Source organism: Lates calcarifer, linkage group LG12 (assembly GCF_001640805.2).
Source record: "Lates calcarifer isolate ASB-BC8 linkage group LG12, TLL_Latcal_v3, whole genome shotgun sequence".
Classification (NCBI taxonomy): Eukaryota; Metazoa; Chordata; class Actinopteri; family Centropomidae; genus Lates; species Lates calcarifer.
The window spans coordinates 4,586,361-4,599,975 of record NC_066844.1 but is presented as its reverse complement, the minus strand read 5'-3'; the positions used below and the strand labels follow the sequence as shown (position 1 = coordinate 4,599,975).

The following is a 13,615-nucleotide window of genomic DNA, read 5'->3' as shown; positions in this document are numbered from 1 at the left end:
GCACAACTTCAACAACCATCAGATTTACTTAGATTTTATGTGCAGTACTGTGCAAAAGTTTTAAGCATTTTAAATCCATGACAGCACCATCAGGGAGGCGTCTGTCCCAAATTCATGCTGCAGTATGAAACAACGAGCTCAGACATCCATCATCAGCATTAATGTGTTGTGTATAATGGTAACGCTACAGCTTTGAACAACTTTAAGACTGTATGTTGGCTTGAATTCTGTTTACACAAAAGTTACCCTCATGGAACAGATTAAATCTGCTGGAGAGCCAATGAGCAAGGCACTAAAATATTCCTGTCAGCCCCTGAGCGTTAGCCTGCTTCCTGCTATTGTTCTGTCTGCTTGCAGTTTGACCTTTGACCCTCCCTCTCATCAGACTCGCCTCACTGGGGTCTGTCATTTTGTTCGTCAGGCTGAACTAAATTAAAATGGGAAAGAAACTCTGCTTTCACATTTGTTCCTCCTCGTTCTGAGACGCAGGCGAGGAGTTGTGTCAGCTGACAAGGAAATCCGTCCAAATTTCACCGCCCCACTGGGACGACCAAGAGGGGAAATCCGCCCAAAACTTCCTGTCAGGAAGAAAGAGGATTTCTCACAATTTGTCTCTCACTCTCGTCTCAAACAGACCCCATAGTTAGAGGCTAGATTATTACAATATTACTGCTATCATAATTACAGTGGCAGTGGTAGTATCCAGTGTCACCTCTAATGTCTCAAATGGTTTATTTACAACAGCAGCAGCTCCTGACCAGAACAAACTCTCTGCAAAGACAAAAAGTCAGAATCCAAAGAGAGAGATCTCCTCTCCTCAGACAGTCTGATTTGCAGAAGGCAACCTCTGAGAGAAAACGTTAATTATAAAAGATGAAGTTAAGATGTGTAACATTTAGCAAAAACCTGTGATAAATTCAAATCTATCTAATAAATCTGGAGCTGAACTGATCAAAAATGAATGTATTTCTTAACTGAGTAATTGTTGACGTGAATTTTCAAACAAAAATACTTCTTAATTTTTGAGGATTTTCTCTTTTTATTTCATTTATGAGATAGTAGTTCAATAAATTTTGGTTCTCTTGACTATTTATTTGAAAAACAAGATATTTGGAGACATTTAGCTTGGGCTTTAGACAATTCTTACAACCAACCAAAACCAAAAGATGAATCGATTAATTGAGAAATAATTGGTAGATTGATCAATATTCAAAATAATCATTAGTGGCAGCCCTAAATAAATCCATTAATACAATCAAGCTAGTTTATATCTAAGAAAAATAAACCATGTATTGCTGGTACTATTGCTGTTGTGCCAATACTCCTTCTACTTTATCAGTACTAATGCTGCTGCTGTTACTATGAGGGGAGTAGTAGGAGGAGATGACCTCTGCTGGGAGGTTCCAGGAGGTGCCAGTTTCTGTTTTTTCTTTCTTTCTTTTTTTCTCTTTTCCTAGATTAGAGAGGCAAAGACGTGACGCCAGCACTCGTTCCAGCCTCTCTGGCTGATCTCTGGCTGCCGTACCGGACACTGAGCCGAGGGTTAATTTGTTAGTTTGTTATTAGTTTGTTAGTTCCCACATAACTGGGATTGTTGCCTTCAAGGCTGCAAATGAGCCAAGAACACTGCTGATAATCCTAACGCTGCCTGGATCCACCCTGTAGTTTTTATTTTTTTTAATGTATTTTCTAAGTAGTCATCTTAGTTTTTCTGTCTGACCAGGTTGCTTTCAGTTTATTACACTAATTACTGCTGGAATACAGGTCTGTTGTTTTCTGATAGGTTTGGTGTTCTTGTACAGAGGATGTTGTTATGAGTGTGTTTTTTCCTGTAGCTAGTACAACAGGTTGTACTTGAGGGTCAGACTAGAAATGAGAGGAGACAACTAGTTGGAGATTCAACTCTTCCTGGACACATTCTCTACTTTTTCTACTGTCTGAGGAGGGACACCGGGTTGGTGGATTTATTTTTCCCCCTGGATGTGACATTTTGAGCCATGCTGCTGCTGCTGCTGCTGCTGCTCTGCCTGCAAACTTCACTGCAAGAACCGGTAACACATCGAATCCATTAAACTGAGACTCTCTATCACCTGTTCATTCCCTTTAGATCTGGATTACTTTACTCTGATGAAAACAGTTACACTACTCATTGTTTTCCCTCCGGAGCCTGAACTCACAGAATATTTGTGCTCGCTTTGTTACTGAATGAATGAAAAGTTATGGGTCATGTGGACTCAACTTTTGCATTGAGTAAAAAGTTTAAGGGGTAAAATGGAGACCTGACAAAAACCTGAACATAATACAAACTTGGAAACTTAAAAGACAACTCCAGAGATTTATTAGATTTGTTCCTGGAACTTGCGAAAAGATATCTGGTCCAGAGAGTACGCAGCCATGTGATTCGCTCTGTGAGGCTGTGGTTAGGTACAAGAGTGCCTTGAATTAAATATTGGTAACGGTACGCTAATGTAAGATGAGATTTATTTTTGTGAAAATGTATTTTGTAGATTGCCTATTTAGAGAATTGGTATAACTTAATGAATGGTAATATGTATTGTATTTTGCTCCTTAAGTTGGATCAGGAACTATATAATATTGTGCACCTTGCATGTAAGGTTAGTGATGGTTAAGACTGGTGGAGTGATATGATGAAGTAGTGAGGTGAGGTATCACATTCGTGTAGAGTGTTCTGTTGTCCTACAGTTGACAGTTCCCATCCTCTTGTTTTACCCACGACCCGAAAATAGTTTAATTCAGTAAGAGTGAAGTTACAGTTAATGCTACGAGCGGCTAGCATTACACTAACATGCTGTTAAACTGGTGCACTAACATTTCCTAATTAACAGTAAACATGAAGTACAGCTGACTCTGCTGGGAATGTAGTTTTGGTTAATGTGATGATGGTGCTAGATTAAAGGTCAGAGTTATTATTATTCATCCTGAGGGGAGCATGAATGTGTGTGCCAAATTTCATCGCAATCCAACCCATAGTTTTTGAGATACTTCACAGGGTAAGCTGTGAAAACTTTGTCCTGCTGGTGGTGCTGGATTAAAAGTCAGAGGAACACTGCAGTAATATGGTTCATCCTCTGGGGACCAGTCATAAAGTTGTTGAGATATTTCACCCTGGACCAACCAACACCACCATCAAGTCAAGTCAGTTTTCATCTATATAGCACCAAATCACAACAGTAAAAGTAATCTTGAGGCACCTTGCATACAGAGGAGTTTAGACCATACTTTTTATATTATGATATTTACAAAGAGAGACCGAACAATTCCCACCATGAGCAGCACCAGGCAACAGTGGCGAGGAAAGACTTCCTTTTAAGAGGCAGAAATCTCGAACAGAAGGGTGAGCAGCCATCTGCCTCGACCAGTAATGTTAAGACCCTGGTGCTAGCATGGCTAAAAAGTGAAGTGAGAGTGTTCAAAATCAAAGCAGCTAAGGCGGAAATATCCCAACTTTTAGTCTCTAGTGTGGCTCAAAGACCAAAAACAGTGAATCCTACATAATGTAACTGGATAGTGTCTCTCTTGAAATTGAGAGCCGAAGATCAGTTGGCCAAGTTTTCAGTTCCTCGCCTCAGCTCACATCTGTTGTTTGTTAAAAACAGGGTTTTAATGATGCTGATCTGGAGTCAGAGGAACAGGTTTCTGTGATGCTGTGATTGTAATATCTCCTCTCTGCTCCCTCAGACTTCTCCTCCTGGTCGATGTGATATCTCACAGAGGGAGGACATACACACCCCCTGCACTTCCTGTGCTGCCGCCGCCATCGGCAGCTGCCCCCACAGCTTCAGCAGCGTGGGCACCACCAACTGCAGGTACATACCAGGCAGTAATTAATGTAACTAAGTGGATTTACTCAAGTACTGCAGTGTTGAGGTATTGTATTGTACTTGTGTGTTTCCATGTCATGGTATTTTATGTTTCTACTCCACTACAATTCAGAGGGAAGTTGTCTGTTTTTGACTTGGTCATAAGTTTATAAAATACATCATATTGTTAATGATTAAACCAGTGGTCTCCAGTCTTTATGGCCCTCAGATGAGTTGATAGCAGCTGCACCAGAGACACTTTCTCTCTAAACTCCTCTCATTGTTTCATATTCTGTCCAAAGTTAAGAAATAAAATACAGATTTGTGTAGCAGTAATTTGTTCTTTCTTCTTCCCTCTCCCACGTATAATCTCATGACCCCTCAGATTTATGCTGTGGCACTGTGTTTGGAACTACTATTTGTATATAAAGTAGTTAAACAAGCTCCTTTCTAACCAACTACAGCAGCAAAATGCAGGTTACACACTGATGTGTCAGTAAAATTATTTATTTGTGTCTCATATAACACAATGTCAGCCTGCACAGACAAAACAAGTACTTTAACTTTGACAATTTAAGTACATTCTGCAGCTAATACTTCTGTACTTTTACTTAAGTAGGATTCTTCATACTGGACTTTTACTTGTTATGGAGTATTTTTAAATTTAATGCACTGGTACTTTCACTCAAAGCAGTGAAGGATTGTTTTCTCCTCTAATACACACACAAACCTTAATGTGTCACAAATGTAGTAGTAGTATCAATATTATTATTATTATTATTATTATTATTATTATTATTATTATTATTATTATTATTATTATCAGTAGTAGTAGTAGTAGTAGTAGTAGTAGTAGTATCAGTACGTCTGCTTTAATGAAGCAGCTTCTTAACCTCATGTTCTCTGTGTGCTGCAGCTACGTGGTGCAGATCGGCGGGAGGGAGATGGAGCTGGATGGATGTCAGCACATCTGTGTGAAGAGGTTCATGCAACCACAGTGCTGCCCACAGCACTGGGGACCGCTGTGTCTCCGTAAGACACACACACACACACACACACACACACACACACACACACACACACACTCAGAGTACAGCCATATTAAGGCTGTATTCAGATCACACTGTGTTGGTGCAGCAGTGGCCCTGACACAAAGAGCTCAGGCAGAAAAATATGTTCAGTAAACATTATTTTACCACATTCACTTTTGCCACAACACAATCTGGCAACACTGCACTGGCAGGTCAAATAAGTCACATTCTTGGGAGTTTACTTTGTAAGACGAATGGTGTAATTCTGCTGTTTACCTGGCAATCATGGAGATGGAGAAGGAAATGATAAACTAAGAGTATTTTGTGAAATACTTGGTGTTGCAGTGGATGGAAAGTTTCCTGTTATTTAGCATTATTTGTTCCTAAGAACAAACTTAAAACTAACAGTGCCACTGATAATTAATGATAATATTTTACCCAGGAAACAGAGCCAAATTTTGGCCAGAATTCGTATGAAATACTGGGATCCCATTTCTCTGTATTCAGCACTACTGTGCTGCGTTTTGGTGTCTGATAAACCTTCACTGGACCTGCCTTGGTTGTGTTTTATCCTCTCACTTGGAAATCAGAAAATAAGTGGATAAACTTTAAACATGATTCAGTGTTGATGAGGAAAACTGAGCTTTTGGAAAGTGATCACAAAGACTGCATCTGATTGGAGAGCTTTCAGTTGTTGTCAATAACCTGTGTTTATGTTTATCTAAGAAACTAACAGCCACACATTTCATTTTTAACACCACACAAGACCCTGAGTTTTTGCTGTTGCTAGGAAACCACCTTATCAGCTGTCAGTCAGCTGTCAGCCTGTAGCCTCTGCTCTGTCAGCCGGAGAGAGGAGAGGGAGGAAATCTAAATTATGTCAAAATCTGAGTGGAGCTGAGGTGGATTGAAGGTGTGACCACCTCAGCTGAGTGTGATAGGCTGAGACACCTGTCAGTCAAAGTGATACAGTGGTAAAGGTAAAGATAAGGTTTAATATCTTTGCAATGTATGAAGACAAATAATATCTATAATAATATGATTCTTTGAAGCAAACCAGCATCCAACTGTGACATGCGATAGGGAAATTTAAATCCCACTGAATTTTAGCATCAAAATATTTTGCACATATGAATGTATTTAATATTAGAGCTGAAACAATTAATCAACATGTTGAAAATGAATCAGATTCAATCAAAATTCATCAAAACAAAATATTGTTTAAACATAAAAATGTCATTTTAGCTTCTCCAGAGTGAGGATTTGCTGCTATTCTCTGTTTTATGTGGAATTAAACTGAACATCTTTGGGTTGTGGGCACTGAGCTCAGCAAAAATTCAAATTTTCTGTACTTTCTAACATGTAGAGTATGTCTTGAATTCTCTTTGAAATTTACAGAGGGAAATTTTAGTTTGTATCCAGGTTTTTGTTTTAGTTCAAACAACCAATTAAAAGAAGTGGGAAGGAACTGCTCTGTTTTCTGTAGTTCTGATTGGTTGTTTCATTGATTGGCATGTGGTTGCACCAATCAGGTGCCGCTATGGTCACGCCATAGGTGAGCACTAATTTTCTGTCACACGTAGCAAAACGTAATGTCACGTCATTTGGCTTTTGGTCCGCTACGTGTTGTGGTTTGTTGTGAATTGTGTGTTTACGACATAAAGTAAGTGATAATTTCTTGCTGTTAACAGGGAGATAACATGTTAATGTGTTAATGTTTGTTGCCTCACAGAGTTGTGTTTTTGTTATTTAGAGATTTTTGCATTTGACGTTTGTGAAGGTAGCTTATCAGAATGTGTTGTTGGCTGAAAGCCATGACTCCATTTTTGTCAAAAAATATGTCCAAAAAAATGTCCATCACAACTTGTATATGACAGCTTAAAAAAAAAAAAAAAAAAAAAAAAAAAAAAATTAAACAGCAGATTGATAGACAGCTTTGAATATGAAATATGCAAAAAACTAATTTCACTTATTTCAACAAACCGTAATGAAAAGAAAGAAAATTTAGAAAACTTTATCAGTTTAATGTACAAACATATGGGACATACAGCATGAGGTCTTACTTAGTATCAGCAGACTTCACAGACAGGTACAGTTCATTATGCAGGGATTACAGCCATCGACGCCTAATGTAAGAGAGAGAGAGAGAAAACACTTCAGTATCTGCTTCCTGTGAGTAACAGTCCCATTTCCTCCAGTATCTCCTTTTCTTTTTGCAGATGAAGGGTCTAAGTAATCTTTTTCTGTGGAGCGTTGATAATTTCCTGTAGGGATATTTCTCTGAGGCCAACTGCAAGAGAAAAACCTGACACATCAGTGATAATTCCCAGGATCCTGAACATTAATCAGCCCACATTTGAATATGTGGATACAACCAGTATATGTGAGGGCATTGTCCACTTACATTGATCTACACTCTGTTTTCTCTTTAGTGCTGCAGTTCATCAGACATTCATCTTACAACCTGACATACCTCAGAGCTGACACAGATCAAGACCTGAGATTTTATCAGATCATCTCACACAGTCTGACAGAACATGAACCTGCTGGAGCGCTGTATTCACACAGCGTGGAGGAGCCTTTATCAGAAGCTGAAATACCACTGACTTTAACCACCTGTCTCTCTGTCCACATTTGTCTGTCTGTCTGTCTGTCTGTCTGCAGCCTGTCCCAGCTGGTCAGGGAAAACCTGTAACTTCCATGGAACCTGTATGGATGGAGACGTCGGCAACGGGACCTGCGTCTGTGATGTTAGTATCCTGTCTGTCTTAGACTTAGACTTAGACTTAGACGGACTTTATTGATCCCTTTGGGATGACTCCCTCGGGGAAATTACGTTTCCAGCAGCAAATACAGGCAGAAGATGTAAATAAAATAGGAAAGAATATAAATAGAATTGGATTGAGGGTGATTTAAGATAAATATGCAGAGTATACTGGATTGTGTGTGGCATTAACATAAATAATAAATATAGATATGCTGAAACTGTATGTTACTTGAGTGTCCAGGTGGGTTATTGCACTTTAAGGGGGCTACCACTCCCTTCTGTCCTCCATACCCTACTCTCCCTCCTCCTCCCCCCAAGTGAGGAGTTGTAGAGTGTGATGGCATGGTGGACAAAGGAGTTCTTCAGTCTGTTGGTCCTACACTTGGGCAGGAGCAGTCTTTCACTGAACAGGCTCCTCTGATTGCTGATGACAGTGTGCAGAGGGTGGCTGGTATTGTCCATGATATCCAGCAGTTTGTCCAGTGTCCTCATCTCTGCCACCGTCACCAGAGAGTCCAACTTCATGCCGAAGTCTGTCAAGTCTGTCTGTCAAGGAGTTAAAAGTTGGGTATCGTTTATGTATTTGTAGGGGGCCACGTCTCTGACAAGAGTTTTGGATTTACTTCTGTCAACCTCTTGTTTCTTTTTTTGTGTTTGGGCAGGGAGAGCGATGATATTGCCAAATAGAAACTGCAAGTGAGAAAAAAAACTCTTTGTCTTTTTAGGAGGGCTTCTCCGGCTTTGCCTGTCAGGAGTGTAAGAATGAGAACGCTTTTGGAGAGAAGTGTGATAAAGGTAGGCTGTCTAACTTTGTGACTTTTGACCTCTCTGGGAAAATTGAGGTTATATATGAGAGTCTTCATTCAAAGAGAAAAAACTAGAAAAAATACCTCTAAATTGGCAGACTATGTTTAGCAACTGCAAGAACATCTCACAGCAGTTTCATAACCTGCTACTTTACTCTGTCTGTACAGAGTGTGACTGTATGCATGGAGTGTGTAACAAAGGTCCAGAGGGTGATGGACAGTGTTTGTGTCAACCACCGTACACTGGGAAACGCTGTGACCAAGGTGAGACCATGACATATACTGGTATTAGATTACATCAGACTGTAGAACTGCAGATTATTGCTTTAAATTTGATTAAATCATTCATGAATATTCAGTAGAGCTGGGTATTATTTGATTTTTGTTTTTACTTGTGTGGAAAAAAACCCAAAAATACCACTTTAACTATGTGAATGTTATTTCCTCTGTTTATATCAAGTTATCAAAGAGCAGAATGGAAATCTCCTCAGTAATAATGGTTAGCCAAGCTATGAAAACAGCCTTAATTCATCATCCACATTGAAAATCATTTGTGTAACTGACAGAGAACACATAATGATAGATGATGTTTTATTTGCATCTCTCTTAACAGGCAAACTGTCTTTATGTCTGATTGATATTCAGTTGTGTGTTTGTAGATGTAATTTATGGAAATGTGGATAAAATTATTCCCCCCCAAAACAAGCAGAGGAGGTTGTGGTAGTTATTTCAGCCCTGAGTAATGTCCAGAGGTTTTGCTGAAAATAGGGAAAAACAAAAAGCGCTTGTTGCTGCTTTGGGAGCTCACATGAACAATTAAAGACATGTAGATGACAGTATCACCAAACTGACTGGACTTTGACTGCTAGACTGTCAGAGGACATTGTTCTAGTGAGATTTCAGTGAGTCAAATCAAACTGAAGCAGTTAAAACAAATGTGACCAAAAAGGATTTTGAAATGTGGAGGGTTTGACTTTGAATTTGTTGTTCTTTTTTTGTGTGTGTCGGCTACTGACACACAAGGTGACAGACATGTTAACTGTGTGGATGATGTTTGATTGCTGCTGTTGTGTTTGTGTTGTCGGCAGTGAGCAACAGGTGCTCTAACTGCAGCCCCTACTCGTTCTGTAAAGGAGAGGGAGACGCCGCCGTCTGTGAATGTCTGCCCGGATACAGGAACACAGCACAGGGCAAATGCGCAAGTAAACACACAACTCCACAGTCATCTCTGATTTCACTGTTTTTGTGTTTGCATGCTAGTGTTAGCATTAGCTCAAAGCAGAGCTGTGGCTGACAATGTTTAGCTTAGCTTGATGAAAGTTAAGGTAAGACTGAAATGGCCACCGTACAGAAGATGAACTTGATTTAGAAAGCGATGTCGCAGTTCATCTTGTGCAAATTTGACACTTGAAACTTATGAATTTCTCAAAGTCTTTGCTCCCTAGAACTACAATCAGTCTCTCTAGATACAGAAAGAGAATCAGGACAGGGACTATAAACTCAGAGCTGGCTCCTATGTCTTTGTCTCAAGAACTAGAACCAGGACTAGAACACAGAGAGCTAACTCTTGTTTTTAGTTTTATTTCAATGAACTCGTGTCATTTTTGAATTATTTTGGACGATAAAACTCTCAGTTAGTATACTTTATTTTCCTGTCCAGGTATTTGCTCAGTGAGGGACTGTGATGTCAACGCCCAGTGCTCCTCAAAGGGGTCAAAGGTTAGCTGTGCCTGTAACCCCGACTATGAGGGTGATGGCAGGATCTGTGTCCCCAGAAATCCTTGCTCCGTGAACAACGGAGGGTGTCCCATCAACTCCACTATCTGTGTTTTTAAAGGACCCAACAAGGTGAGGAGACTTCCAGGGCCCGGAGCAGAACCATGTGGAGACCAGAGAGGTCTAGAACAAAACTTATCCATGATTAGAACCATCAGAACCAGAACCCTGAAACTCTGTTTAACCCCACTCTGTCTCTGCCTGTCTCTGTCTGTCTTTCTGTGTCTCTGTCTGTCCCTCAGTCCAGCTGTGAGTGTATGTTTGGCATGTCCCCTATAGGTGGCAGTGCTGAGTTTGGCTGTCAGCTGGTTTCTGCCTGCTCAGCAGACACCTGTGACCCCACGGCTGTCTGTCAGACTGAACTGGATGGACAGCCCAGGTCAGACACACAAACCCTTTGTCTGTCTGTTGCTCTCTAGACTAGAGCTGGATCCACATCTAGGCTGGACTGAACAGCTGGATCCAGGTCTAAACTAACAGCTAACAGACACTGTTTATCTCTGTGTATTTTACTCTGTGTTAGTTTTCCTGAATGTGTGTATATTGCAGTATAATTAGTAAGCCTGTCGACCCCCCATCCCCCTATCTCAGGTGTATGTGTGAGGCAGGTCAGATTGGTGATGGCCGGCGTTGCTATGGTAACCTGATGGAGCAGCTCATAGAGCTTGGCAGGAGTGGAAACCAGAGAGAAAATCTGACTGAAACCGTTGCCCTGTTCGGTAAAAGAACCAGAAATCCATGCCATTATCATTTATTATACAATACTGCACTGTACTGTATCAAGGGTGTGAATCAGTGGCTCAGCTGAAATTTAGTTTAATTTGATTTAAGCTTGCAATTTGCTTTAAGATTATTAATTAATTGTCTTTCTGGATTCTGCTTGGGAAAGGACAATTACTGTAGGGCTAAAACTGTTAATTAACAAAACAAGAAATAATGTGAATCTAGTTTCATAGTCATTATTCAGTTAATCTGTTTTGTTTTTCTTTTTTTTAGTATTCATTTATTTAGTTATGTTTTTAAAAAGTAGCAAGCCAAATTCTAAAATTTCAGCAAAAAAAGGTTTAGGCTCTGTATTGTGGTTTCTTTGCTGTGACCTTTGACCTTTGGTTTATGCATATGTGTGTGTGTTTCAGAGAAAGGATGTTCAATGCTGTTGAGTCACAATGGACCGTTCACAGCTTTCATCCCCCTGCTGAAAACACCTCTAACTGTAGGTCACCTGTCTGTCTGTCTGTATTATTTTTATTTTAGTGGTAATGTTCAATGTTTCTTAAAACAGAAACACAGGAGTCTCCTGGATATTAGAACAATGCTGGGGGGTTATTTTCATTATTTTAGCTTTATTTCTTTTGTCAGTGTGGAGAAGTGGTATGACTCAACTAAAGATGTTACTGGAGTTGACACATTGTCATGCAGTGAGCTAAATACACTCCACCAACAGTCAAAGATAGCTGATTGCCACACACATCTTGTCTTTTGATGTGAATTTCCAGTAACTGTTTCTTAGAATGATGCATCAGCAGGCAGCCAGTGTAATGGTTTACTTGGTCGGCAGAAAAACTCAATCCTACAAAATTACAAATCAACAGGAACAGAGCGGCTGTAATATAAAGAGTACTGTACAGATAAAAGGTAGATAAAAGTAGATAAAAGATCAAGTAGATAAAAGATCTCTGTTCGGTTTTGCTTGGACACTGAGAGCTGACAAAATGGCGGATGTAACAACGTCAATTAAACTGTAACTGCCGTGGAACTCAGACAGCTGTGGTTGCTATAGTAACGGAATGTTCAACTGAAACCAGCCTTTGATGGCTGAACAATTCCTTCAGCTTTAGGTCACGGTGCAGCACACAGCTGAACCTGGTCTGAACCTTTTCTACATCAACAACAGGTCTGTTTTATGTCCGCAGTCTCATACCTCTGACCTCTTTTCAGAGAAAACAGGTAGTTTCTAACACAGTTGTTGAGCGTTTTTGATGGTCAGTCAACCAGGAGAGTTTTCATGTCCATCAAGACCATAAAAAGCTCCAACTGTCAGTCACCAAATATTGTGTCTAATAGAAAACCAAACTGTTAACTGCAGGAACCCTGGGCTCTCTCATAGGGTTATATCACCGTCTGTTGGTTTTGTCAGATCTTGACAGTACTCCCTGACAACATGCAAGGATCTGAACTATGATTGGTCGGAGTCAAACTCGTACTGTTTCCATTCTCCCAACTAAGATGCTACAAGACTACGATTGCCTAATCTGACATGACGACCATTATGAAAGATAAAAAAATCATGTCTGATCCCAGCATGAGTCCTACCCCTCAAACAGCCCTTTGAAGTTGAGGACTGCCCGGAATGACCTCACAATGTAGACATGTCCCCAAATGTCCTAGATGGTTTCCAGCTAAAATTTGTCCACCCAAACACAGACATGTATACACACACACACACACACACACACACACACACACACTCTTTCGCTCTCTCTCTCTCTCTCTCACTCACACACACACACACACACGCGCGCGTGCGCGCGCGCACACACACACACACACACACACACACAGAGAGCTTGGCCTGGAAACAGAGACAACTAATGACAGATGGTCAGAACAAACTAGAACAAACCAGAGTGTCAGGCCTCTGGGCACAAACACGCACATCCACAGACACACACTGAAGTCTGATGTAACCATAGAAACTTGAATTGGAGATTTTAAAATTTTGGACATTTTAAGAAATAATTTAAACAGAGCATGTTTGTGGAATTTTAAACAGTAAAATAAAATCACAGTCCTTGGAATTTCCTAAACTCTTTAAGCCCAAAGAATCTTTGGATGCTGCTTTGTATAGCTGATCAATAAGTCATTGATCATTAAATCTGATGAAGTGTTGAGACTGGCCAGAAAATGTTCATATCTTAGATATCTAGCAAGTTGCAAAATGTTGATACTGGACGAATCAGTACAACCCATTTTATTTGTTTTCTGCTTTATTTGTTTTAATATCTGGTCTTATAATACACTATATACTCATCATAAGTAGGAAGAAAATGATCACTCATTTGCTTTATCTCCACAGGGTGTTAATGAGGAGCTGGTGTGTAAAAACCACCTGATCCTGGGTCAGCACCTTTACAAGGATCTGGAGGGGCGAGACTTAAACATGTACGGAGGAGCCAGGTTGAGGACCAAAGACAACAAGGTGATACTTCCTTTCCAAACTCCACAGCCCTCAAAGAGCCAAAAATGCGTATTTGGTTGATGGTTTAGGAAAAATGATCCACATATTCAGGACAGCGACTGGTATCTCTCTTTCATTCATAATTACTGTAGAAGATCAAGTTTTCTTGGACCAGCGTCTTAAAAAGTTCAACAATATAATTTAGCAGTCACAGTAGCCAAACTGAAGATGGAACA

The 13,615-nt window shown here is 40.1% G+C and overlaps 1 protein-coding gene across 1 annotated transcript in view; it reads left to right on the top strand.

Annotated features, from left to right (window-relative positions):
* Positions 1-1,449: 1,449 nt before the first annotated feature.
* Positions 1,450-13,615, top strand: part of stab1 (stabilin 1) — a 64,263-nt gene continuing 52,097 nt past the window's right edge. Inside the window, 12 exon segments of the mRNA XM_018686399.2 lie at positions 1,450-2,051; positions 3,700-3,827; positions 4,738-4,853; positions 7,517-7,602; positions 8,345-8,414; positions 8,594-8,689; positions 9,514-9,627; positions 10,086-10,273; positions 10,444-10,580; positions 10,793-10,920; positions 11,338-11,414; positions 13,278-13,400. Of these exon segments, the coding sequence (XP_018541915.1) occupies positions 1,998-2,051; positions 3,700-3,827; positions 4,738-4,853; positions 7,517-7,602; positions 8,345-8,414; positions 8,594-8,689; positions 9,514-9,627; positions 10,086-10,273; positions 10,444-10,580; positions 10,793-10,920; positions 11,338-11,414; positions 13,278-13,400 (1,317 nt within the window). The 5' untranslated portion in view covers positions 1,450-1,997.